General features: G+C 40.7%; 1 protein-coding gene across 1 annotated transcript; it reads right to left on the bottom strand.

Moving 5' to 3' along the window:
• Positions 1 to 89: 89 nt before the first annotated feature.
• On the bottom strand, positions 90 to 27,310 carry nr3c1 (nuclear receptor subfamily 3, group C, member 1 (glucocorticoid receptor)). The gene is made up of 9 exons (XM_085170886.1): positions 26,988 to 27,310; positions 25,410 to 26,617; positions 10,763 to 10,911; positions 10,421 to 10,537; positions 10,061 to 10,339; positions 8,495 to 8,639; positions 5,345 to 5,475; positions 4,712 to 4,869; positions 90 to 2,758 (listed from the first exon to the last, which is right to left on the bottom strand). The coding sequence occupies exons 2-9, from the start codon at positions 26,615 to 26,617 to the stop codon at positions 2,606 to 2,608; spliced, it is 2,340 nt and encodes a 779-aa protein (XP_085027012.1). The 5' UTR covers positions 26,988 to 27,310; the 3' UTR covers positions 90 to 2,605.
• Between the last annotated feature and the right edge of the window lie 640 nt (positions 27,311 to 27,950).

The following is a 27,950-nucleotide window of genomic DNA, read 5'->3' as shown; positions in this document are numbered from 1 at the left end:
ATAAACACCAAAAGAGACATCTGGGGAATCCAAACTTGTTTTTGGTTTTTAGTGTCAAAACGGAGTACAGACAGCTAAATGCTGTGTGAATCAGACAGTTTAAATAACCTGAGAATGGGGGAAAAAGGTTTTTTTTAGACTTGTCGTGGGGGATAGATCGGCCACTCGACAATTTTACGTTTTTCCATATTTAAATACACAAGTGAAATAAACGAATTCCTCTTTTAAGGGTCACATTCATGTAAAACATAAAAAAAAGGGGTTAGGAAACACTGGTGAAAATTCCCACTTAGACCCCACAAACGCACACGTGTGTTTATACATCTGTGTTACATATAAAACTCAGTTATCTCTTACAACAATCCAGTGTCCTGAAGTGCAGATAACTCAGGACTCCCCCCCTCTATTTAAGACAAATTTATAAGCTTCAAAGTTTGGGCTCATTTCCGCTTCTCATACAATACTGACCGACTTTCAGCATCACTGAAAACAGACAAAACAGGAGTTTGGCACTGAAACAGTTCCCAGAGAATAAAAAGGATCCATTTTGCCTGCTTCCCCAAAGCAGCAACGCTACACTCGGACTGTGACGGGACTCTATGAGGTGACTGTTTTTTTAAAATGCCGGGACTCGTCCACAATGGCAAACAAACAAACATGCAACACATACGAAAAACACAAGCAGACGCTGGACACGTTGTCTAGGGAGGGGACGATGCCTGAGCCGAACTGCTCGATACACAAGCCGTCTATCGTACAGACGGTTCGTTCTCAAAGGAATACTCTGACATTTTGACCAGTATTCTGTAAAATGTCTCATATCCCTGCAATGAATATGAAGCTGCCGGCACAGAAAGAGTGTAGAGAGGGGAACATCTGGCATGGTTTTATTTAAAAACAATAAGACTGCCAGGACCTTTAAAACCTCATTAATACCAGTTAGATTGTGTTTGTTTAATTTATACAAAAAACTAATTTAAAAAAAAGCCAGAAATACCAAACCAGCTTTAAACTCCAGCTTCACATTCACTGTACAGATATGACAGCGGGATAGCTGTATTCCCACAAAATGTCCAGCTATTCCTTTAATGAATACAATAATACATGAGCTTTTAATTAAAAAAAAAAAAAAAATCCAAAGCAGAAGCTCATTGAGAGAAGAGATATACTGTATGTATCACATCATCATCTTTACCAAACACACTTTGTAAAAAGAGCTTAAAAAGTGAAAGACAGGTGTTTCTCCTTCCACTTTGAGCCACGTTAAAAACCACAGAAATTTCCTGATTAATCAAAAATGACATAAACTTGCAAACACAATAAGAATAAGCCCTCTCTCTTGTGATTGGTAGACGCAGATATCCATCCAACTGTTAGACTACCGGTGAAGGAGCGCGGACTAAAACGAAGCACACAATGGGCTACTTCCTAAAAAAGCAGCTCTACTTTCCATCTAAAGTCAAACAGGAAAGACAATTTAAACAGTCTTTCTTCACAGCCTTTTAAAGCCTTAAACAGAGTACAAAGTGCTGAAATCGCACATAAAGACTCCCGTGTATGTGTGTGTGTGTGTGTGCAGGAGGAAGCAGGCTCTGAGCGTTGTTTAACAATAAGGATCATTTCTACAAGTGAGCGATGGACTGAGCTGCCACTTCTAAAGATAAAATACAGCCACTGGAAAATCAAAAAGGAAAACTCGAAAGAAGTATAAAAAGTACAATCAACATACGATGAAGGTAGACCATGACGGGATAAAGAGTACGGTCGGAAGAAAAATGGCTAAGTAATCATTGAAGCAAAAAAGGCACATGTTTTTTTCCCTTTTATAATAAAAGACGTGTGTAAACCTGGAAGAGGTCAGCTTGTGAAAGAAATAATCCTTAGAACGATGGATGTCTCTTAACAGTCCCATAGATTTGTTTCATATTTTCCAAAGTTAATTAGCAAAACCAAAAAAAAAGAAAAGCCACTAAATACGCTTTTTAAATGACTAGAAAACACACTCTCCCCCCATGTGACTGATAAAACATTTTGTTACAGCCTCCTATAAAAACTAAAAGTGGAACATACAGTCTAAAAGCCTACCGACAAGCATGTTAAGCTTCGCTACCCTCTTGGGTAACATCAACCTGGGTAATTGTAGAAACTGTCATAATTTGAAAATGTAGAAAATACTATCAGAACCTGTACATAGATATTTGTTCAATCTATTTTAGATAACGTTCTGAATTTGAAGGTAAGAAACCTGAGATGATGTTGATGTTAGTCTAGTTCTTCTGTGATTATCTTTTATCTTACAAACAATTCCTAATCATTGTTACACACTACATCCTACACTGTTCAACAAAACCAAACCTCTTGTGCTTGCCGTTTCTACACAAACATCTCCGCCCTCTCCCATCAGACCCGTGAGCCACTACACAAGAGTTGCATACGTGCTCCCAAAATACATCATCCGCGCCTGGGATCCTCAAGTCTTCTGGGGGTTGGGGTAAGGGTGGGTGAGTCCGGTTGGGAAGGGTGGTGAGGTGAGATTATGCGGTGGGACTTTTTTTCTTTTTTCTTTTTTTTTTTTTTAAGGCATTGTGTCTGTCACAGGGGTGAGTCATCTCTGGTGGAAGAGCAGAGGTTTGACGCTCCCAGCCTTGAATTTTGGTAACTGGTTGCTGATGATCTCTGCCAGCATCTCTGGGAACTCCACGCTCAGGGATTTATTCACAAAGGTGTAGAAGCAGAAACTCAGCAGACCGCCGACCATCTGGAGAGAACGCAAGAGGAGGAGACATCAGAACGTGATTAACATAAAACACATGCAAGTGTTTCCTGAGTAATGGTTTAAAACTATGAGTGGCATTTTAAACAGTCCATCAGATATACAAATATTTCCAGCGAGCAACAAACCTGGCTTGAAAACATTTAAGTCAAAGTTACAGTACAGCTGCTGCTCTCATTTAATTCAATTAACATACACAGAAATACAGCCTGAACTCTTTCTTGTGTTCTGTTCTCTGTCAAGACAATCCCTCCCTGCTTTAATAACGCTGATCCACTTTGTGGGGAGGCCAATCCATGCCTAGTAGAAAAACACAATGGACCACCATCTTTTATGCTTTTACTACAGTGGCAGTGTGTTTTTAGATTAGACTGAAAACTGGTGCCAATCTGATGCTTTCCAGATAGTAGCGTGATCAAAATCTGACCATACTTTTCTGCCTTTTATTATCCCATCAACAACACTAGCTTAAAGTGTCCAGCATATTTTACAGGTGGCCTATTTCTTAAGGACATGAGTGTCAGATACCACTGATTGACTGTACATACTTTACTTTAGGACTAGGACCACATGTTTTTTGTCTTCCACTTATCCACCTTAAAATATTATGGCAAACATTTCAGCTAACAGCTCTTTGGTACAAAAATACTATGTTACTATTATTAATAAAATATTATTTTACAATTAATACTGTTTTGTGTTATGTTTGACATCTTTTAAGTAAAGAAATGGGAACAAATTGTGTGTTTTTGGAGCAGGCTGCTAGTAACAAACTGCCTAAAAAAAAAACCCACAATTTAAAATGTGTTATTTGTAGACAACACGGATTCATTCCACGTTTCACAGGTCCGTGTTAAGTGACATTCTTAACTTTCCTCTGAAAGTTGTACAAGGAGTGAAAGTGAGTGAAAAAGCAGCCAATGTCCAAAAAACAAAAATATAAAAACCTTTGAAAAGCCTGTAGTGTTACTGCTCAAGACCAATTTAGAAATTACAAAAAAGTCCATCTTCTTTTAAGCAAAACATAAAGAAATGAGGGATGGATCAAGACTTGTGCACAGTACCCTACACTGGCTGACAATGCTACATGCAAACCTACAAAACAAACTGCACCAGCAATATGTAGCTTTGATGGTGGATTCACCAGTTTCACTTTGAGTATTAAATGAGCCTTTTTGTAGTCTGAATTTCTTTAAGGTCTTGATTGCATTCTCAGACAAAGGAGTTCATTTTTACACTTTAATCTTTGTGCATATATGTTAGCCCTCCACTAGCTTACTCCTTGCTTCTAAAGCCATATCCCTTTCACACATTCTGGTTCACATTCAGCAATCTCATAAAGTAGGTTGAGTTCCTCCTAGATTGGATATTTGGTTTCTGAGTCTTTCGTTAACTTCTGGCATCGTGTTAGCAGAGGTGCCAGAGCAGGTGATCACTGACAAGTGACGGGCGATGTGATCGGCTCGGGCTGCTGGCTTTTTATGCACAGTTTCCAGCTGAGAGTCAAAAGCCAGACACTGTTCGTAATACTGTCTAAAGTTTATTTTCTCCTATCTTTTCTGTAAGTGGTGGTCCATCTGCACTGGGGGTTAGTTCCAGTTTGTTCCCCACAAAAGGGTGTTTCTAGTTTATTATGAACCTCAGTGAGTGTCTTTGATATATCACACTCTCTTAATTGTCGACATTAAGCAACTGAGCAAACCCTCCACAGATAGTTTCTGATCAATTTTGCTGCACTTTAGGAAGTACTATCAAATCTGTACTTTTCTGTTTTGTATCACTGAAACAAGTCTCCCTCAAATCTCTCTGCACTTTAAAATGATTAATCTGATTAGTCACAGATAACAGACCATTGTTTAAGGATTTAGGGACTGCAGATGGTCAATAACGACTTGCTAGCACTGATAGGTTTTGGGATCATGTGCTCAGTCTTTGTACCTCATGCATGGAATCCAGCAACTTGGTGAGCTGATAGAATCGCTGCCAGTTCTGGCTGGAGTTCTCCTCACGCTTCACAATGGCTTTTCCTAGCTCCTTGATATACGACATGCGAATCTCATCAAACACTGCTTGGCTCTTCAGGCCGTCCTTTGGCACTGTGGGAGAGGAGGACATTCAATGTCACCATCTTGGAAATAAAATCAGGGGAGTGTGCCTCACTTTTACTGCCCGTGTCTCACGCTACAGCCATCACACTTCCAGGTTTAAACCGCAATCATGGAAGGGCATTTTAAACACCATTAACTACTTAAAACATCCATGCTGTGAAGGACACAAACAGCACCTAATGACTATCCAAATAGTCTACAAGGCAGAGATCTAGCTCTGTAGACTATATAAATGTGTTTAAGTATTAAATGTAGTCTGGCACCTTTAATTCTGCAGCACTAAATGATCACACACACCACAATGCAGTTTTGTAAACTTCTGTACTCAAACAAAACTACGTATTAGTTTAACTGAGAAAGTGCTGAGATGTGCCTTGTGCATCCATCAACATTGTCTATAGTATTGGATTGAGATAATGACTTTTGTAACACAGGTTCAGCTGCTCTCAGGTGGAAGTCTGACCTGTGCTGAGCAGCAGCAGGACCTTCATGCACAGGTACTCATCGTGGGAAACCTGCAGCCGAACAAACTCGCTGCAAATTTTCAGCATCTGCTCAAACTGGTCGGTCATGTAGGGCAGCTTCATCCTCTCCCTGGTGGGTTCAGACAGAGACATTTCAGAATATTTCTCCTGTTGTGCTACCTGTAATATTTCTGTACATTTTATGTCCATGGTCATGATGTATTCCATTTAGTACAGATCATTACAGTGATCAGTTTATATTGTGAGTTACACCAAAACATGAAAACCTCAAAAATAGGATATAGAATAAACTATCTGCTTCTATTAGATATTATTCTAAGGAAGGTATTTTAAAGGGGTAATCTCTGCTAAGGCTAGCGTCCTAACTTCCAGTTGATAAGTGATCCTCCTGTGCAGTGTCTTCTCGAACACATGTGCTGCCTCTACACCAAGCTTTGTGAAATACACCTGGGCAACGTTTGCGACATGTCGCTGACAAACAAACTTGAAGTTACTGGTCCTTTAACCTCGGTTCTCTGATAACATGATTGATGTTTATGGTGAATGCTCTAACAGCATTACCTATAAAATGAGGATAGTTCAATATCACCCATCATTCAAGATGAGCCTCTCTTTATCTCTGCTACTCTCTCTTATCTCAAGGTAAGACGGCTCACAGTGGAGTACAGTGACACTAAACCTATAAATCCCTGCAATGATTAACTTCAATACAATTTCATCTTGTATATACAGAGCCCAGGAGGTGTCATTCCCCTAAAGGAATGAGCACAATGACACACAGGTAGCTGCAGTCCTATGCTAGTTAACCTACATAATCCGGTGAGAGAGCCACTGTTTAGTAACAAGCTTGCCAACATGGGGTTAGCCCATGAAGCAAACAACTGATCCTCATGTGCAAAGCTTAAGGCACCAGTATTCCCCCCACATTTGATGCTTCGCACGCCACTGCAACGTCATCACGCAGTCGCTTCTATTTATGTCTGCTGTCAAGGTGAAGGAAGCTACCACAGCACTCTCCCGAATCATACGTGCCCGCACTCAGAAGATAACGCCACATCAGCGCCGGTATAGGAACCAGAAGCAAAGACTTTACAGTCCCAGAAAGTCTCACAACACACCAACGTGCTAGCGGCATAACCGCCATGTTACAGGGGCCATGGTGAGCATAAAAACAAGCATTAACCCCAACGGGCTTGGATGTCTAAGTTAGCATGCTCCCCCACCTGGCTGTATGGCAAGGACTAGACGGTGACTGTCAGAGAGGAGCCATGATGGCATCTGATGATGAAGGTATTCAGCTGGACAGTTAAGGCTTCAAGTTGTAAAGGAAAAAATTGTATCACCCGACTATAGTTGGTGAGTGCTTGTTCACAGTTGGTAGCTAGGTGAAATTTGTTGCAAAGAGGGTGCTGCACCAAAAACCTCCTTGTGATTGTTCTGGCTGAAAGCAGTCGCCAGCAGTTTGCATGGTAGATTCCAACTTGTGTGCAAACAAAAGCCAACTATTAGCTAAGTAGTAGGGGCTTGTGTAATATACTTGGATATTTATATTGAGCCATTTGTATATATTGGAGCTCTGGTTACGGACAAATCTGCATCTTTCATACAAACTACAGGTGACTGTGGCAATCAAATCGTGGCTTTTAGTGCAGTGCTATATATCTCCTTCACCTGATGGCTGCCAGGCCATATATATATAAAATCAGGCCCCATCTTATCTTAATGACCTTGTAGTACCATATCACCCTATTAGAGCACTTCGCTCTCGCTCTGCAGGCCTACTTGTTGTTCCTAGAGTATTTAAAAGTAGAATGGGAGGGAGAGCCTTCAGTTTTCAGGCCCCTCTTCTGTGGAACCAGCTTCCAGTTTGGATTCGGGAGACAGACACTATCTCTACTTTTAAGATTAGGCTTAAAACTTTCCTTTTTGCTAAAGCATATAGTTAGGGCTGGACCAGGTGACCCTGAATCCTCCCTTAGTTATGCTGCAATAGATGTAGGCTGCCGGGGGATTCCCATAATGCATTGAGTTTTTCCTTTCCAGTCACCTTTCTCACTCACTATGTGTTAACAGACCTCTCTGTATTGAATCGTATCTGTTATTAATCTCTGTCTCTCTTCCACAGCATGTCTTTTATCCTGTCTTCCTTCTCTCACCCCAACCGGTCGCAGCAGATGGCCGCCCCTCCCTGAGCCTGGTTCTGCCGGAGGTTTCTTCCTGTTAAAAGGGAGTTTTTCCTTCCCACTGTCGCCAAAGTGCTTGCTCATAGGGGGTCATATGATTGTTGGGCTTTTCTCTGTATCTATGAAGCGCCTTGAGGCGACATTTGTTGTGATTTGGCGCTATATAAATAAAATTGAATTGAATTGAATTGAATTGAATTGCCAGCAACTTCCAGTGACCAATTCCTCACTGGTTTATGAATATGCTTCTTTTTTTTCCCCCCTTTACTACTGTTGGTTACCAGATCTCTAGGTCTGTGTAACTGGTGCAGTTAAACAGTCAGCAGAGAGAGGCCTTCTGGGTAAAAAAAGAAAAAGAAAGAAAAAGAAACTAAATAACATCTGATACTGAGTTATCCTCATTTATTGGGAAGCAGCACGATTTTGCCTCCAGTACTGTTTGGGTAGATGAATAGCGGGACAACAAACGAATGTTTGAAAGAGATTATTTTTGGCAAATTATGACAAAAGACAGGCAGCAAATGAAGTTTGTTTGGAGCTGACTAACAATAGAAAACACACCCTCGTCAGATATTAATTATGATCATGCTAATTTTAAGCTTCTGATTAGGGGGAGAAAAATGAAAAGCAAAAGGCCTATTATAGCCCTAAGCATGATAGCTCTGACAACGGCTCACTGCTCTCAGATTCTATGAGAAGGATCAGACACAGATTACTAGTAAGAGCAGGCAGACACAGTTTGAATGTTGGTAGATGGGACACACAGCAGAGAGCTGCTCTGATTCACTTCAACAAGCAGATGTTTGTGCTTGAGTCACCTGGTCATCTATGTTTTTACTTTAACAATCCCGACAGCAGTGACACATTATTTCACTTATTTTAAATATACATCGGTCTAGTCGTCCTTTAGGTATCAGACGATTTAGAATGCTTAGCAATACTTACTCATTGATGACGAGGTCTGGCGCAAAGCAGAGCATGTTGCCGTTGCACTGCTGGTAAGACCTCCAGCCCAAACTAAAAGTCATGAGGAAGAGCCAGGAGTACTGCAGCAGAGTCATCTGGTCATCCAGGTGCAGGTTCCTGAAACCTGAGGGGAAGGACGTGGAAATACCTCAACTGGTTTTCAAAGCAGTCACGATATAATATAATTATATTCATTTTCCAGAGGTGGTCTGTGGTTTACAAGTAAAATGCTAAACAACTGTTTGTACAGACTTTAAAGAGGGATCACTGTTGGTGAACACACAAGACTATGCTTAGCATGGAAAACACCCAGAGTGACATTTGCTTCAGAAAGACAATAGCAACCAGTGAACCTGTGGTTAATACCACAAACATGATAGTTCTGCATTAGCATGTAAAAAAAACAAAGAAGCTTCTCCTCATAACATAGCTTGAAATGTTAATAAAAGGACATAATGGAACTGTCATTAAAAACAGGTCTTTTGAAAACTACACTGAAATAAACTACATGGAGTTGCAGAACATGAAGTCGTCGTTACAAAGAAGAATCTACATTTGAGAATTTGGCAGTACAAAAAAACCACAAAGACAACAGTTCGCAGAGATGTGGAAAAAGTGATAAGGTCAGATGAGTCATCTGTCACTATATTCTCTGAAGGTGGGCGAGTGTACGTGTGGTGCACGCCAAGAGAAGGGCACAGTAGGGTTGTGCAGATGGTCAAAGTGACTGATGATAGCTCGCCAATCAAGGCCATTTTAGCTCATTTTCCCTTTCATGCATTAAAATACCATTAATATGATGTTCAGCATAAATCTACTTATTTCAACTAATTAGACTAAAATGAAATGTTGATGTATAGACATCTCTTCATGCTGAAGTGAGAAACAAACTCGTAGATGTGCGTGTTTCTCTCTCATTTGTTGCATACTGATTTGGTGTATGTGGGCCACTCGCTGTACTTTAATGGAGGGTGGATCGCACTATCCTAACCTCTACCCTAACCCTTAACCTCCTCTGTGGGATCCCACAGGGTGACAATCAGACCGTCGAGCAAAGAGGCCAGCCCTACAGAACAAACCTAAATGCTTGACTCCTACAGTTCTGGGATTTCCTGGTTCTGTTTAGTTGTTGGGGGCATTTTTGCTGTCGTGGTTTGGTTCCATTTGTTCCCTTAGTGGGCACAAATCAATAACATGTTCTTCTAAGTGTTTGTCTTTTCACCGTAATTAACCTCCAAGATTGCCATCACTTACGATTGAACACCAGTGGGAGGTTTTGTAGCAACATGTCAAACATGGCAGACTCTTTACCACCATCATCGAAACACCCAAAAATGGAATATCTTTGGGAGAAACGATGATCTATCCCCCGAGTAGCATTACAGAGACGTGATGCTGTCCTGCTTCAATTCAGTTTTATTTGTATAGCGCCAAATCACAACAGTCGCCTCAAGGCGTTGGTGACGACACCTTGCTAAGACCCTTCAACTTATCACCTGTCTTTACTATTTATACTTTACAAATTCCCCACCAAGCACCACTAACCTGGCAGAGCCTTGGCCCACTTGACGGCAGAGATGACCTGTCGGCCTCCAAGCCTGTTGAGGGTGGTCATGAGGCGGGTGGAGTTGTCGGGCAGGGTGCTGTCGTAGCCAGCGTAGATGGTGTCTGGCTCTATCGCTTTCAGCAGGGATAACATTGTTGGAACGAGCTGAGGCATGCACTTGGGTACGAGGGAGCGGGTCTCAACTGGCGGTGAAGGTGTAACCTCTGGTGTGTTGCTCTGCTGGACGCCCTTTAACCGATTCTTCTTTAATTTGCGAGCTTCGGGGGACATAACAGGGGTGAACAGGTGCAAATAAAACAACTCAAAGCATCTGAAATATCCATGCGGGTGCTGCATACCTTCCAGATTCATGCCTGCCATCAGACACTTTCGGAATCGGCAGGCTGGGCAGTTCTTCCTCCTGATTTTGTCTATTATGCAGTCATTCCTCCCTGCACACAGGTAATTATGTTGCCCTGCAGCACACAGAAGAGAAGATCCATGTGTTATTTACCTTAAATGTTAAGACAAACACTGCAGGCTAAATCTAATAAGGTGTTTCATGGTCTTTTAAAACATTAAGGCATCAACTTTAACATTATAACCCCTGTATTTGAGCTAACATGAGAGGCAAACACTAGTAATTACTGTGTAACTGGAAGCAATAAATACACAAATGATGATATTTTAGGGTGTTGCACCTTCTACTGCTCTCTTGAAGAAGACTTTGCAGCTGCCGCAGGTGAGAACGCCGTAGTGGCAGCCCGAAGCCTCATCAGAGCACACCAGGCAGATTTTATGAGTCCCGCTCTTTCCTTGTGTGGAGGATGTAGCAGTGCTCCCTTCCTGCCTGGAGATAGAATTGGATGAAGCAGCATTATTTATTTATTTATTTATTTATTTTTTAATAAAACACAATTTCACACACAGTGACATCTTGCTAATGTAATTTTACTGCATGTCAAAAGTGTTTAAATTGATTCAAATCAAACAGCTGCAAAACACAATCAAATTCATGTAAAATTCACAAACCGCGTGTTTACAGAGTGCTATTTATGCAGCCTTGTCCTATCCAGAATTGAGCTGTAGTTCATATTTATAACTCTGTGCTGAAGCTTTGAAGCAAATAAAAAACAATTTACATATATATACACTCTAGTGACTAGTTTTGTAAACTCTGGTTTGATCTCAGCGTCTTGAGTGAAGAAAACTTTAAAGTCCCAGCCCTTAAAACCTAAATTATCTCAACATCTGCGGTCACATCCTAAATCCAGTGGTTTTCATCAAACAGCCCTTCTTCCTGTGATTGAACTGCAAACATTTCCAGACCCGGTCAACACTGGTTAAGAATGCACTTGCTCAAAACTGCCACTAGAGGACTTTGATGCATTCATGAACTTTTCTAACCCAATGGCCACAGCAATGACAACGCCCACACTGAGAGGATATCCAGCCTCAGATGTGCAATAACCATATGTTTACACGTCTGCTGCTGCAATGAAAACTATTGTATTTGACAACAGTTTCTCCTGAACACCATCACTACACACAACAAAACAATTATTGAGGTTATTGGCGGAGGACTCACGTTCACTTTTTGTTATACAACATGAGGGTATTAAGATGAAAGCAGGCATTCATGCACTTTCAATGGACCGGAAAACCTGAGTAAAACATCAAAGCATCACGTCCACAAGCATTCATAAATCTGGTTATAAAAGAAAGGCAAGAAAACCAAAGAAGCACGAGATCTGTGAAAGCTAAGCTCCCCTGACAACACACTGTGGTCAATACATGTCAGTTTTCTATAATCCGTACAACTGTGTAATCGTTTCCGAGCTTTCATTTTCTCCGTCTTTCACCGCACTGTTTTCTTACACTTCAAACTCAAACCAGTGTTTACTTCCAAATCTTGTTTTAATTAGGAGAGCCTAATGCCGCAAAGTGGAGTGTTACCTAAACAACTCCCTTCTGGTCGGCTGTGAGCAGTGAACGCAGCTTTAAAAGAGTGAACACAGCCACTAAATTCACGAGTAAGCCAGGAAACCGGCATTTATGATTATTTTGAACTTAAAAACAAATGTTTTTAAGAGTAACACGAGCAGGATTTCAAAATGTTTGAGGTAGACTACGTAGTAGAGCTGGGCGATATATCGAGTTTTTAAAAAAATATCGATATATTTTTATACGAGATATAAGATGTGACAATATCCTTTATATCGATATAGTCTATGTTACGTTATAACTATACTTGTGGAGCCGCAAGTTTGCCTCTCTTTCATTCACTTTTGTCTTTACGCAACATTACTTGGCCTCGCCCCTCCTTCACTGAACACAACCCCCCCCCCTCCTCCCCCATCGTTTCACCTGCAGGAAGCGACAAGATGGACACAGCAAATCGCCGTTAACGAGTTACTGCGTATCGCCCTGTGCGTGGGGCTGGACGCCGTCAACGTGTTAGCTAGCTAACCACGCTAACGAGCTAACCACGCTAACGACATGCAGCCCAGAGGGGCTGCACAGCCTAAAATCCTTTCATTTTCTCAAAAGTTGACAGCGCGCCTTATGTATGAATTCTGGTTGTGCTTGATGGCCACGAACCGATTTTATGTGGTACACAGCGCTCAGCAATCTGTCAAAAAATGTTTTAGTACGACTTTGGTAAGCTACGGTGCTGCACCGCTTGATGGATTGTCGGAGCATTACGGCTACCGAGGAGCCTCGCGGAGTGATACGTACTGTGCTTCAACGTAATATTACCCTACTGTGTATAAGGACCATAAATGGCACCTGTTAAGAGACGTGGTTATGAAGAGGATTTCAAACTCAATGCTGTCAGTCACGCAGTAGAAGTTGGGAACAGAGCAGCTGTGAAATCTGTCTTTGTTACTATGCTCAGCGTCTTTTAGTTTACATTTTGACTGCCCAATTGTGAGCTTTTTGTTATGCACAAAAACAACATTGTTTTCTTTTATTTATGGAGCATTATTATTTAATAAATGCTCATAATTTATTTTTGAGTAAATTTTATGTACATCTATGCTCTATGTTAATAAAAGTGCCTGTGTGACATCTGGGACACAGCTTTGACTAAGAACTCTCTTTTTGTTCTTACTTTATGGCTTTAAAAAAAATATCGAGATATATATCTTATATCGCCGTCCAGGTAAAAAATATCGAGATATGAATTTTGGGTCATATCGCCCAGCCCTACTACGCAGAAAGAACATTGTGATAAATGGGCATGGTGCAATAACAACTGTTTTTTAAGCCCTGAAAACCAGATTTATCATCCCAGCTTAAAAAAAACAATGCATCCCAGCCTAAGTAGGTGCATTACTTGTATAAATAAGAAACAATTAATCATTCATTTGCAACAGTTGAAAAGGGAAACAAGAAATTACCAGCAAATCCACATTCAACAAACCAAACAGTGGGGTAATGGTTTTGCAGTATGTTCCCACTCTCTCCATCAAAGTTACACCAAAGAAGTGACTACTAAGCTTAGAGATGTTTATTCTTTTTAACTGATTTAAGGCTGATGTGGGCTGCACTTTAAAATAAATATTAAAACTACATGCCCGTATTTTAGCTCAGTGTGTGTGATGACAGAGAGCAGAGTCTCCCTCATCCCTCCGTCTTTATAAGTATTCACAAGAAAAACTAGCTCTGCTCAGTTATGCTTTAAATAAAAGGCATCACACCTTGGTTGAAGGGTACTAGAGATGGCACTATTATCCTGTTATTCTTCAAATACTGCCTTACACGCCAAACTGCTGTCAGATGACTAGGAATTGACCTTTTACGGTTTGCACTGGACCTTGTTTGTTTATTACTGAAAGGAGCTCCACTTTGCAAAAAGCTTTGCATTTTTCACTTGTTTGTACAGTATCACGTAATCCCTCTCATGTTATTAGTGTATTTGTCTTTGATTTTTATTCATATACATTTTGGACACTAAAATAGTTGCATAAAGTTTTTTATATTTTGGATAACATGATTACCATTTACGTAGCAGCAATACATTTGTATTGTTGTGATGATGTTTCCTTTTAATCTGCCAATACAAATATTTATAATAGTCACATTTATGTAGCACCTGAAGACTTTAATAAATTCTGATATTCACTGCTTTCCAGATCAAGGGTCCAAAATACTGAGGATCCAAAATGTTTCAACATTTTAATTAAAGTAACTCTTGACAGCAGGAATGAGGTGTTAGTGCTAATACGATGTGTCGGCCTATTTCCATATTTGACATTGCATATTACCAAACATCTCCACTTTGGTCTGATCGGTCCAAAGGACACTGCTCCAGAAGTCTTATGGTTTGCGAGATGCATCTTTGTGAACCTAAGCTGTGCAGCCATGTCATTTGTCAAGAGGAGTTTTCTCCTGAAACCCTCCCAAACAAGCCATGCATGTTCAGTCTTTTTAGAATTTTACTGTCATGAACTTCCACTTTTAATATGTCAAATGGCTCTAGATGGCTAAAGAAAATGGTAGCTCTTGGGTTTTTTGCAGTTTCTTTGAGCATTGCGCCATCTGACCATGTGCTGAATTTGCAGGGATTTCCACTCTTGTGAATATGGTTTCACTGTGTTAATGCACACCTGAATGTTCCTTATCAGCAAACTGCCTGAAGGTCTGCTTTTATAGGGATTGTCACACTTGACAAGTACATTTGATTAGCAACATCTGGCTGCTACAAACCGTCTTTATTCATATGAAAACGATAAAACTGTACTTAATTTTTAAGACGGGATCTGAAGGTGGCATTAGCAAGTTCTCTCTTTGCAATAAAGTCCTGTAACAACATCCAGGACACATCATGTCTTCTCAACCATAACTTCTTGATGTACTGTCAGGATGCAAAAACTACACTGCTCTGCTTCCAAAACAAACTTTGCAAATAATCTTTTTAATTAGTTTCGATTAACAGTGGGACCTGAAATTTTGCAGAAATCCTATTAAGGTGGATTGCTCCACTGGAATTTTTCTCAACTCAGTCCTAAATGGTTGGATTTGAGGGACTTGATGACTGACGTGGAATAACCTTTGCATTTATTTGGGATCCCAAAGTGAGCAACAGAAAGTTATGTTATTTTCTAGTGCTGCTCACTTTGGCCTCTCTGCTGTTCTTCCAAACAGACACAAACAAGCCAAGTTTGGGGTATGTCCTTGACCTTGACTGGTTTTAACCTCACTGAACTTTGGTTTATATTTATACACCTGAGAGGGACGGTTGCACCATCTCTACTTTAACAACAAGATCAGTTTGCCAACCATGTAATAAAAAGAAAATGTGACTTCATGATGCATTCAAGTGCGCATTGTAAACCCCAAAATTCATCCTGCAATGACCACACATCTTTTTACACTTTATACCCAGAGCACAACTCATAGCCTACCAAAGTTAAGGTGACCCTAGTTAAGTAAACAATATTTTCACATTACCACTGAATCAAATGTGAAAATGATTGTTAATCCTCAACAATTTCCAAAATGTTTTACTCATTCTGCCTTTTCCAGTGCATTGTTTAAAAGTTTAACTTTTAGCACTTTTCAGTAATAACAGCTTGTGGCTGTTTTCAACAAAAGCTCTAACCTAAGCACAAAGAATAAACAAAAACAATAAGCAGAAACTCTTAACAGATGTATAAATATGTATGTGAATATTCAGAAGAATGCCTCCAAATAACAATGCTATTGTTTCACCACTGCTGGATGTGTTAAGAAGCTACGGTTTGCCAAAATGTGTCCTGTAACAAAGTTATTAGGTGATAATACGTTGCTATTATATTTACGGCCTGTTCCAAGCTTTAGAGTTTAACACAATGCTTCACTGTGGCTATACCAAGACACTATACTGTAGAAAAATATAAAGAACCAAATATAAAGCCAGGATGCTTTGAAGAACAATGCTATATACAGTTTTTTTTTCATATCAAGCTAAAAATCAAATCAATATTTTCTGCTCTCTGCCTTTAAAACATCACCAGTCCTCCACACAGGCTGAACTACAGCTTTACTGAGGCCTATAGATCTGAGAGGTCATGGCTGTGTGGGGAAATACCATCTGCTGCACAGTTCGCTGTTGTACTTGTCACTGAAGATAATGTTTCATGATTCGGGTCTATGTTTGAGGTTTGTGCCACAGCATTTTGGATCACTTATAAGGCCTCTGGATCGTACTGCATGATGGGTAAAAATAAAATAAGACCACGAAGCCCCCAAATGAGAGTGTAGTGGCCTGCACGATGGGCAGTGGCTGCTAATGAGTCCAGACTGATGATGATGATGTCAGAGGGTTTGTCCTTGACTAGTCCACTGAGATTGTGTCAGCAGAGCAGCTTTACTAGAAGGCTTTGGACTACTGGCTCAAATCCAATTACTGCTGCTGGTAAACACTTGCAACAACGACAACAATGAGAAGTAACCCTGAAGAGAAGTTGCGGCTGTGTATGACATTCTCAAAATCTCATTGTGAAATCAGCTGATGAAACTGAACTTCACCATAATATGAGCTGCGAATCTGTCTTTGTGGATTGTCAGATGCAAACCACTCAAAGCTGCAAGGCAATGTGGGGAGACCGAATTTCCTCTTTCTGAAACCATCTGCTGAAGTGCGTGCTCACAATCAACAGGAAGTTCTTGCATTCCCTCTGAGTGTACTCTCGGTCAGAGCTCAGACGCAGAACAAAGGCAGAGACACCCTGAGTGGGGGCTCGCCTTCAACACGAGCAGCGCTGAGAAAGTTAGCTGCTTAGGAGCGCAATCAATGAGCCTGGGCGTTAAGCAGGCAACACACTTTTGCTAACGCAGGTGTCCCAATGCCCTGCTTAACAATTCATAATCCCCTTTAAGCTGCGTGCATCACAAGGAACTTGGCAACCCCCTACTCTCTATACTCCACTGTCTGCCCATTCAGATTATCAGCCTTCAAGCATTTTTCTTAAATGCAGTTATTCTTCTTTTGCAGATGATAAATCATTTGAAGCTTTTCTTACACATATTTTTCTCAAACTACTTGACCTACTTTATAACCAACCACTGCAAATGAGTCATCGCACTGAAAAGATTATGACCAATCATTTTACTGGATTGTGATGGTTGGTTTATTTTACTGGCAATTGCAGCTACAAATATGGATTAACATCATCCCACAAACATCTCATCTTCATCAGATGTTTGGAGATGAGCCGGTAGAAGTGTATAAGGAAGTACACCACTGAAATATATAGGAGAACTGGTTTGTGCACTCCGAATCGTTCTCATATGCAGAACAATTAAAGAGGTTTTATGAGTGAGTGGCAGGATTTTTTTTTTTCTTTCTGGGCTAGACGTTTCTAAAATTATCTATGATGTATGGTGTCTAATAATAACAGTATGTCTTTATACATACTGGTGCTACGTCTTTACTCATGAGGCACGCTGTCAAGGCACAGTGAACACGTGAAAAAGCATACTATTTCGGTTTTACATCTACATCAAGTTTTTTTCATGGCTGTTGCTTTGTTTCATCATACAGGCACTCTGGATTGTCCCTCTGTGTCACTGTCCACAAAGGGCCACTGTCTTCCTCTTCGTGCTAAATCTGTTTCAATAACAGTGGCAGTTTGTAGCCCAAAGCAGCAACTACTGCTTGGCTTCGAGCACCAGAAGAGGAAATTAGACTCAACTCGCTGCTAAGCATAGGAAGAACAACCCCCTAGGATCCAAATTTCCATATAAGTTTCCATAATAGAAGCTGTTCGTACGTGTAGGTGGGAGGTAACTTCCTGGCTGCAAAATGAATTGGATACTGTAATACCTTTAACTGGGTATTACTGGATGTGGGAGGATCCCATTCCCAAAAGTTTGACTTGCTGACTCAACAACTTCACTGAAAGGAAAAAAAACAACAACAACAACAAAAAAAAAACCACACATAATGAGAGTTAACCTAGCTGTATCCTCTTATCCTCAATATGGGGAATTTCTGTAAGCCTATTCAGCATCAAAACTCAACAAAGAGTAAATATAGAAAAAGCAGCACTGTGGTTACAGGGGAATGCAGTAATAACGTGAAAGAGACTGGAATGGCTGGCATTTGATCTGGTGCATTCACTCGGCGCCAGATGTGGGGAGGCGGGAGAGAAAGTAGGTCAGAGGAGTGAGAGCTTCACGGCTGTGCTCTACCTTCCTGCCTCGGTGCTCATGACACACCCACATGCACACATACATGCGCGCACCTACACATTCATGAATAATACACATAGTCAACAGAAACACATTTCACGCACACACACACACACACACACAAGCAGAAGCGATACACAGCAGCTGAAAGCTTCTGCTGACGGTCATGGTCTCTGCCCTTGACTGCAGGAAGTAAAAGCAGGGGACAGAGGGAGAAAGAGGGAGCGAGAGGTAGAGGACGGCTAAGCGAGGAGAGGGGTGTGCCGCGGCAAGACTGTGCAGTGAACTGGGACTCTGACCAAAGATTACTTTCTAAACACAGAGTTAAGGCACAAAGGTTAGTATAGGCTTACAAATAGGTTTTATTTAAATACACACAGTTATATATAAATGAATGACTGACCACAAATAACTCAAGTATCAAACCAGCTTTGATACCACAGCTGGCACTCACGACACCAGTTTTAGTTCACCAATACAACTTAAACACACTTTCTAACTTCAGATTGAGGCCCACCACTGCTGCAAAGGTTTGATAAGGATCTCACTAGCTGAACAGGTCTCTGCAGTGTCTTATAAACACTGTAGCTGTCATGATACACAGCCCTGAGGGCATGAATCATACCAACATTTTGATCGGAAGAGCACTGCCTAAAATGTTCACATAGATGCTTTAGCTGTTTGTTTCTTTTTAATGCATGATAAAACATTAAAGAAATTTTCTGTGGAAGAGAAGAAGCTCCTTCAAAGCAGCACCTGGGTTGAATCAAAATATTTTCAAGAGATTTACTCTCCCGAGTTTCATTCAGCTGTGAGTCATAGTCAGTTTCCACAGTAGACTCAGTATTCCCACATGTGAAATTCTCTGGAGAGTTACCACGTTAGTGAGATCACCGTCTTGTCCAGGCACTGCTTCATTCGGCCCCATCTTGACTGCACACGAGCTTGGAGTCAGAAGGTCAGATTCACTAAATGCTGCCTGTGCAGCGTCATCAGTCAGGTGGTTAACCCTGCAACCCAAACATTTGTGACTTTGTAACAAATGTTTGGGTTGCAGTAACAAGACATTTGTTGTTACTATAACAACACATTTGTTACTCTGTAACAAATTATTTATTTATAATTAGTTAATGCACCAAATGTGTTCTCAAATCACTTGTTTGAAAGAAAATCTCAGACTCCACTAGAATATCAAGCAGAAAAATGCAGCCAATCCCCATGGCTGCTCCAGGAAAGTAAAGTGTGGCTTTTTTTTGGCCAAAAAAAAAAATTAAACGAGGCATCCATTACGAAAATATTTGCTTTAACTTTCCAGAGAATCTACTTCATAAACAGAAAAACTGAGCTAAAGGAATTGCTTGAGCGGAAACTTGAATTTAAGGCAAGGCAAGGCAAGGCAAGTTTATTTGTATAGCACAATTCAACAACAAGGTGATTCAAAGTGCTTAAGGCCTTTTATGTGTGTGAAAACCTAACTCATAAATCATCCAAATGCACACATAAAGTGAAAAGCAGATGCTGAAGCTACACAAGACAACTCTAAGTGACAACGGCTCTATTCAGTGAATCAGTTTCATTACGCCTGCAAACAAAGTTCCTCGAATAAATGCACAAATCTTCAAATACTAATCTGCAGCATGCACCAACAACAACATAATGATAGACAATATGATTATGCTACAAAAACTAGAGCTCATCTTTATCCTACAACCATGACAAGATAATGTCAAAGCACAAAGTACAAATCAATATTTTAATGATGCGTCTGTTGTTTTGGTTAACAAAAATATTAATTATCTTTAGTCCAGTGTATTTGCCTTAGTGGGAGCAGCACACCAACCCAATGAAAACCCCTGAGATCCCAATAAGCCAAAGGGGAAAACTAATTAAATACAAAATATTTACATTATTATTTTAAGATAGTTTAAATTATGTGCCGTTGTTTAGCTTCAGTGCAGTCTGAGAGCCTTTTTCACCATTTTCTCTCCTCCATTGCCATGTGTGTCAGCACAGAAGATACCATTACTCAAATTGATGACTGCCTACTCTAAAACCAAAGATGGATTAACAATGACAATCCCAAATGTCTTTAAGTACCTGTGTTAAAAAGATCCTGTGTCTGAATGTTCTTTAAGCTCTAGAATAACTTCAAAACTCACTGAGATATACCCCGCAAAAAGTAAATCTCAAGAAACCACTGCGGCACAAGTTTGGAAAATGACCAGAAGACTATAAGTAACAGCTTAAGTGGTATTTATGGTATTTGGCTATGCAGAGTGAAGGACTGGTTATGCAACTCTACACAGATGTGCTTCTGTGTAGTCCTATTAAAAAAAAAAAAAAAAGCAGCACACAGCCCAACGGGGATGATGCTGCACAAAGGATAAATCCTGCTTGGTTAAGAAGTTCTTCTGAACATGTGAGGAAAGTTCAACTGATACAGGGAGAAGTGACAAACAAATTAAGAAAAGTGACTGCAGTGGACAGTTTCCATCATTTTTAACATTCTCTTTTACTACAATCCTGTTCTTTGTATAATAATGCTGTGTTCCATCTGAAGGGAAGTCTGAAATCCTGAGTTTCCTGTCGTACTTTTCAGCTGGAACGCCCCCTCAAATCGGACTTCCTACTTGTGAAGTTGGAGCGGTCCCACCAACCCCAACTTTGGTATCAACGCTGGCAAAAATGAAAGCAATAGTAAAGTAGTAGAAAAGCAGTAAAACTAGAGCTGGGCGATATAAGATTTTTTCATATCACGATATGTTTTTTTTTTTCATTTCAGGCGATAACAATATATATCACGATATAAGCCAAATAACTATATTTGTAAGATTTAAATGTGCCGTTGCTCACAAGTAGAATGTGAAATAATCAGCAGCTTGTTTTGATTTAAATATTTATTTCCCATAATAAGTTCAACAGGGTAGATGAACTTAAGGAACATGAGACTTTTTTAGATAAATAAAAGGCAAATATTGCAAACTACACAAAAGGCAACTTTATTGTATTTCCAGACTTGCTTTCGGCACAATTTACAGTGCGCGCTACTGTTTTTTGTCAGACTTGAAATAGCCGAAATACCTTCACACTACGGAACTTCTATGGCTCTTCCGTTCGACAATCTCTCCGGCATTGGAACCATCATCGGTTTTCTCTTCGGTAACCTTCGGTCACGCTCTCGGTTGATTTTTCTCTAGTCGGCACACTCATTTCCTCCATTACCCGGGTGGCACGCCAGCTGGCTGCTTCCCAAACAAATACACATATGCGGCTTGGCGCTTGTGCTGTACATAACAAGTCACGTGACATTGCGGCTGTGATTGGTTCGGCTCTGCGCTACTTAATTTGGATTAGCTGTTCTTTTTTTTTTTTAAGAGCGGTGAGGCCTATCGCAATAGTTTAACTTTTCTATCGAGAAAAAGTTATTTTGCAATACATATTGTTATCGTTCTATCGCCCAGCTCTAAGTAAAACTATAGAACTTGTAATATGTACTACCGCTGTTGTGCATTTGTGGCTTACAAAATAAGCCATACACTGAACACCAACCACGTTTTATTTGTGCAAAAAAAAGAAAAACTAAACAGAAATTTGCTGTACACCAAGTACTGCTAATGAGTGCTCTACAATACGCTATCGAGCAAAACAAATGCTCTTTTCTGACTTGACTCTGATTTTCTGAGATGAGAGCTAAGCTAAACTACCAATAACCACATGAACATGAAGACAACTATCCCACAGACCAGCTGTCTGTGACACTGTCCCGTGGTAAAAGTATAGACAGCTGCAACAAGTAGAAAACGGTCTGCAAACCTATGCCCAGAATTTGCACAGAACAATCTCACAATCATGCCAGTGTCTTTAGTTATCTTTGCATCTTGCATGTTAACAAGGCATAAGGTTTCCAACTGTGGTTAACTGCATGCTACTGTAGGTTCATCAGCATCGCTCTCCATTTCATCCTTCTTCCACCAAAACTTCAAATATCTGCAGATTATTATGAATAAAGCTTTAAACACTCAAAGCTGTATTCAAGACAGTCCTTTCCCCTACATCTCCATTTTTAAGGTTTCAAAAAAGGCTGAAGAGGCACTCAGACAAACTAAGGTGGATTATTATCTACTGAAGGAATATATTTATACCAGTTCCCTCGATCCATCATGTCTGGTGGTTAAAACTAGTCATGACATGATGAGGGTGTGTATTTCCCAAAATAAACAAAGCTCCACATTTCTTAAAGTGACGCATTCTTGATTAACTGCAAACTGGTTATCTATGAGTCAGTTCATCATACTATAATACAACGTGATGCACGGAATTCACAGCGGACGTTTGAAACTAATGGACAATGGACTCATGTTAAGAGTCCTGCACAGAGAAACCCAGCAAAAATCTACTGTGTGTGCTATTTATAAAATGTGCTATTTCAGGTCGGTCACTCAGTGTCACGCAATGCCCTCTGAGCCACAATTTTAGAAGGAAGCAGCAGTGGCATTGCAGCGTGAGAAGTTTTCTACCTAATGGAAACTGCCTGGTGACCACACAATCAAAACACAGCCCAGTGCTCAGTTCATTTCAAGCCAGTAAATGTAACACAACCAGAGTCAAACAAACACCACACAAAAATGACTCATACACATAGACTTAGACACTAATAAGACAGTCATCAAACAGCCAGAGGTGCACACAAAATCATTTCGCCTCACACCACACGGACAGGCATAATCCCATGCCTAAACACACCTTTACTGCTCACAAAGACAGGACGATTAGAGGCTCAAGTGAAATGAAGCTGAGGTGTATCTCATGTCTGAACCCATCTGTTCCTGCTCACCAAGCAGTGTGACAGCTGTGGAGATGGCACCATGCATCATTTGCACAATACAAACACAACCACATCGGTTGACAGGACGCATTTGTGTGTACCAACTTTTAAGCTGATCCCTCCCATATCAGATACTGAATCAAACAGGCGTGAATGTAAAAGAGATGCAAATAAAGTAGACAGTTAGACTCTCTGACACACCTCTGTTCGCATGTCAGCCTCGGAGCTGAAATCATAAAATATCTGCAGGGCAGCAAAGTAACTACAAAACAAAATATGCTTTGTAGGGCCATGAGCACTGCAAACACTGTGATTCCTATTAGCCAGAATACAAGCTCACTGGAAATAAATCATAGGAACAGAAGGAGTCTTTCCTCCCCACCTCACTTCTCCTTACACAGAAATAATTTGAATATTACATTACGGGCTCAAATAATCAGTTTAGACCATGATCCTTACTGTTGAATGACTTCCCTCCTCAGGTTTATTTTAGCACAAAACAGCTGGAAGAGCTATCAAAAATGACTCATTGAACTCCCTGACTGGGAAACCTTACTCTTATAATAGAAAGCAAAAGAGATAGTGGGATTAGGACATAAAAACAACAAATCAGAAAACAGTTGATCACAGAGTGGAAGAGAAACAAGCTATAGAGACTCATACTGACACTCTTGTCAAGGAAAACAAAAGGATGGCCTGTCTGATTCGAATATAAGTGGAATTCCCCGACCCTTTAACAGCACATCTTCCTTTAGATCTCAGCACTTACTGCTTCTGGTGCAGCCACGTCCTGTGGCGACCATCAGTCTGCCTCACAAAGCAGGATTAGTAGGTTAACTATCTTAGAGGTTAAACCATGCTGAACCAAAACAAGTCAAACAAAAAACATCTAATTGCATGAGTCACCAATTCTACAGAATAAGGAAACAGAGAAACAAAACCCATTGAAAATGTTACATATCATATTGTTATTTGTCATATCTGTATTTTTATTTAAATACAAACACTGGAGTGATAAACTGTGATTTGTGCCATATTGTAATATGGTTGTAATATGATTTTTTTTATGTATTTAGAGATAAATAAAAAAGGCTTAAAATAAATTGCAGAAATAAAGAACTTCCTCACAGTCTCACTGTGGGTATAAAAATAGACCATCTCTTATCGCTGCAAAAAAAAAAAAAAAAAAAAAAAAAGCAGGAAGCAGGAACTATAATAAAACTGCAGTCATGCTACTTTGACGTACACCATCCACCTAAACATCAGTGCCCCACACTTATAGCACCATCAACAGCAAAACTTTATTTTGGACATTTTTTTAGCTAAAAACCCACAAATAATAGAAACTAACTAAAATACAAGGAAGAAATAAAGATTACGGACTGAAAAAGATGCAGGTCAAAACTCAATACAGCGACTCTTTCTATAGCAATTCACATATTTTCTTGATTGCTGATCCAATTCTATACAACTGCATTATTTTCACCTGTAACACATTTACTTCTGTTCTTGGTATTGAAAAGTAAGCGTTTTACTTTGCTGACTCTTTACTTTTTGAAGCTGATTTTCCTCCCAGGGATCAATAGCGTCAATGTAATGTGTTTAACAAATAAAAGTTTACTAAATGCTTTAATTACCCAGCATTTTATTTGATAATGGTAGACGTGAGTAGCTGCTTGTGTGAAGTCATAAAGTGAAACAATCTGGGCTGACACCAACATCTGATAACCATTTTTGTAAGACTGGTTTACCAGAGTTGCCAAAGTCCGATCTGAAAGCAGATAACCAAAGTCTACCAAAGTTGAGACATAAACAAGACGAGTACAACTGAAACTAACAGTCAAATCACGTGAAAATAAAAAACAGCAACCGAATTTCAAACACAACTTTCTAAATCACAAGCAGCATTTACAAAAAAAAAAAAAAAAGAAAGAAAGACTCATCTCAAAAGTCTCATAAACAAGCTATGAATACCCACCAAGGGGGCGCTAGGCTTCTGCAAGTAAGATCAAATCTGAGATGCAAACCCCCACTAACACTCTGAGTCAACTAACCGAGAAAAAAACACCCAATTAAAAAAAACAAGAATTTCAGCAAAGGATCTTGAGTATTTGTGGGCAAGTCAGCTCATGACCAGGCTGACTTCTGAAGGCCACAGACCTGCTGCTAAAATGCAGTCTAACACTGCTGCAGTGGTATACTCAGCACTGAATACTAAATTTCTCTAGATGATATATATGATAAAAACAAGGCATTTTTGGTTTAAAACATAAAAGATAGTGGTTATTCAGGCATACTGAAATGAAGGGTGATAGGACACAGCTGATGTCGACAGTTGTTACCTGGTAAAGCTGGTGGGGTAGGAGGGGGAACTTGAGAACCCCTCACCAGCCCTCTGGACTAATGAGTTGTTACCAATACCCTGGCCTCGGTTCCAGACCCCACCGATGGTCGTTACTGGGAGAAAGAGGCTGGAAACTGGCTTCTGCTCATTCTTCAGCAGAGTATCACTGCTCAGTGTGTTCACACCAAAGTGGTAGGTCTGTCCTCCTGAAGTGCTGACCCCACAGACTGAGATGGCGTTAGTCCCAGCCATGTCTCCAGAAGCCGTGCCGCTAATTTGGCAATAACTCTGTCCTCCAGGGGTCTTCTCCTGTTTAACCACACCTGGGGTGCAGAGCTGGATGAAGTCTGCATCTTTTTCTTTTTTCACCATTGCAGACAAAGTGGTTGTGGGGGATAGTGAAGTAGTTGTGGATATGGTAGGGCTGGATAGATCTGGACTGGTCACACTGCTGCCATTAAGGGCAACAGGCACTGCCCCAGTCGTGTTACTGCTGTCAACTACAGCAGGTTTTATGTCCCTGTCGGATGTCACTCCAAGCAAAGAATCATCTGCAAGAGAAGACAAAAAAGCATCATCCCCTACATAAAAATCAGAAGGGGACCCAGCGAGGTCAAAGTCCTGCAGCAGATCCAGAGTGTTGTCACTGAACAACTTTTGGTTCACGTCCATATCTTTCCCAATGGGCTCAAAGGCATTATCAAGGTCAATTGGGTCCTGCTCTCCTTTATCCAAGGAGAAATCCTCCGTTTTCAAAGGGAAGAAGTTGGGATCTGATCCCCCAATTAGCGAATCCATGGAGGACTGGGTGATGTCTGCCATACTGGCATCCAACTGGGACAAATTTTCTGATAAGGTTTGATGACCAAAAGTCGTCTGCGTCTGAAGTAACTGCTGGTGCTGGGGTCTCTGATCTTTGGTCAATCCCCGGGGCTGTGGACTGTCGATCAAGGAGCCTACGGTGGCAGTGACAGAGGCAGAGGTGAGCTCCTCAGGAAGGGTGCTGTTGTTGAGGCCGTTGGGCACCTGTCCTGGCTGCATCAAAGAGCTGGATGGAAGAACGACAGAGGCGGGAGAGGTGACAGACATGGCACTGTGAGGAGCTACTCTCAACAGACCTCCCTCCTCGGGGCTTTCAGTGTAGACCAGTTTACTTAAATGGTCATCTCTTCTGTATGCTATCTTCTTCACTCCACCTTTATCCATCTTTAGAGGGGAGAGGAGACAGACAGCGATAAGATACAGAGTGCAAACACAGATAACGAACAGCAACCGCTAACTACGCTAGCTATTAGCACAATATTGACATGAATGCACACATCTCGACCTCTTATCCACTGCAATTAAAGCAAACACACACAACGCGAATTAGACTACACACTGTATGCAGAGACTGGTAAAGTTAAGACAAGTTTAAGATTTCTCAGCGGTAGCTTCTTGCTAACTGTTGACATGCTAGGTAGCAGTAGGCTAATGTCGTTGACACTAATATTAGCCTGCAAGCTAACGCAGTCCTTACAACGGCTTCTTTAGCATTAACTGAACCAACTAAATGTGAATAATGTATCGTAATTACCCTTGAAATGAGTGGTTGCAGATATCTGTCCACAGGTCGCCTGTCAACATTGTTTTGGTTGATACACCCTGATTGAGTCTGCTAACATTACTCCTGTCGCGGCGTATCGTCTCTACATTCTGACATCAAATGATACAACACACCCAGCCTCGGCGTTTTTTCAGCTGCCCAAATCAATCTAGCTGTAGATTTGCATGCAAAAGGTGAGACTGGTAACTACACTGATTGCCAGCTACCCCTTAGGAAAGTAGGCGCTAACCTCTAAGAAAAACATACAAAATGGAGAACTGAAAGAGGCGGCTCCATGGCTGACCTGCTTTACTACATGCAGCCCTGACCGCTGCTGGCCGCACCGGGGAACTGCAGCTGAAGTTCCGATTTAAACTTCCAGAAAAAAAAATACTATAAAACTGAGTCGATCAAATATAAGAAAATGGGTGCAGAACGACAGGTTTGGGTTTTTTTTTGTTTGCTTGTTTTATGAATATGCGAGTGAATGTGAGTGCGAATGGTTGTCTGTCCCTGTGTGTTGGCCCTGCGACAAACTGGCGACCTGTCCAGGGTGTACCCTGCCTCTCGCCCTATGACAGCTGGGATAGGCTCCAGCGCCCCCCGCGACCCTGAAAAGGATAGGCGGAAGTGAATGGATGGATGGATGCTTGTTTTATTTACTGAATCAGAATTAGTGCCACAGTTACAGCAAAGTTCTGCTTTCTTGTACAGTTAATTATGTTTTGCGTGTGTTTGTGTGGGTGGGTGGTTTTTGGTGGAGGGTGGTATTCGTGGTTGCAAGAACATCTCCTCTCAGTTTTAAAGATTTAAAGAGTGTTTACTGGTGTGTAAACTCAGGTACGATGAAACACTGTGTTTATTAGTGTACTACTGCAATATCTGTTCACTTTTTTGTTTTTTAAATTGAACCCATGTTTTATTTGTCCAAATGATTGAACCTGATCCAATATA

Source organism: Neolamprologus multifasciatus, chromosome 2 (assembly GCF_963576455.1).
Source record: "Neolamprologus multifasciatus chromosome 2, fNeoMul1.2, whole genome shotgun sequence".
Lineage (NCBI taxonomy): Eukaryota > Metazoa > Chordata > Actinopteri > Cichliformes > Cichlidae > Neolamprologus > Neolamprologus multifasciatus.
Note: the sequence above shows the minus strand (reverse complement) of the source record. Positions and strands in the feature narration are given on the sequence as shown.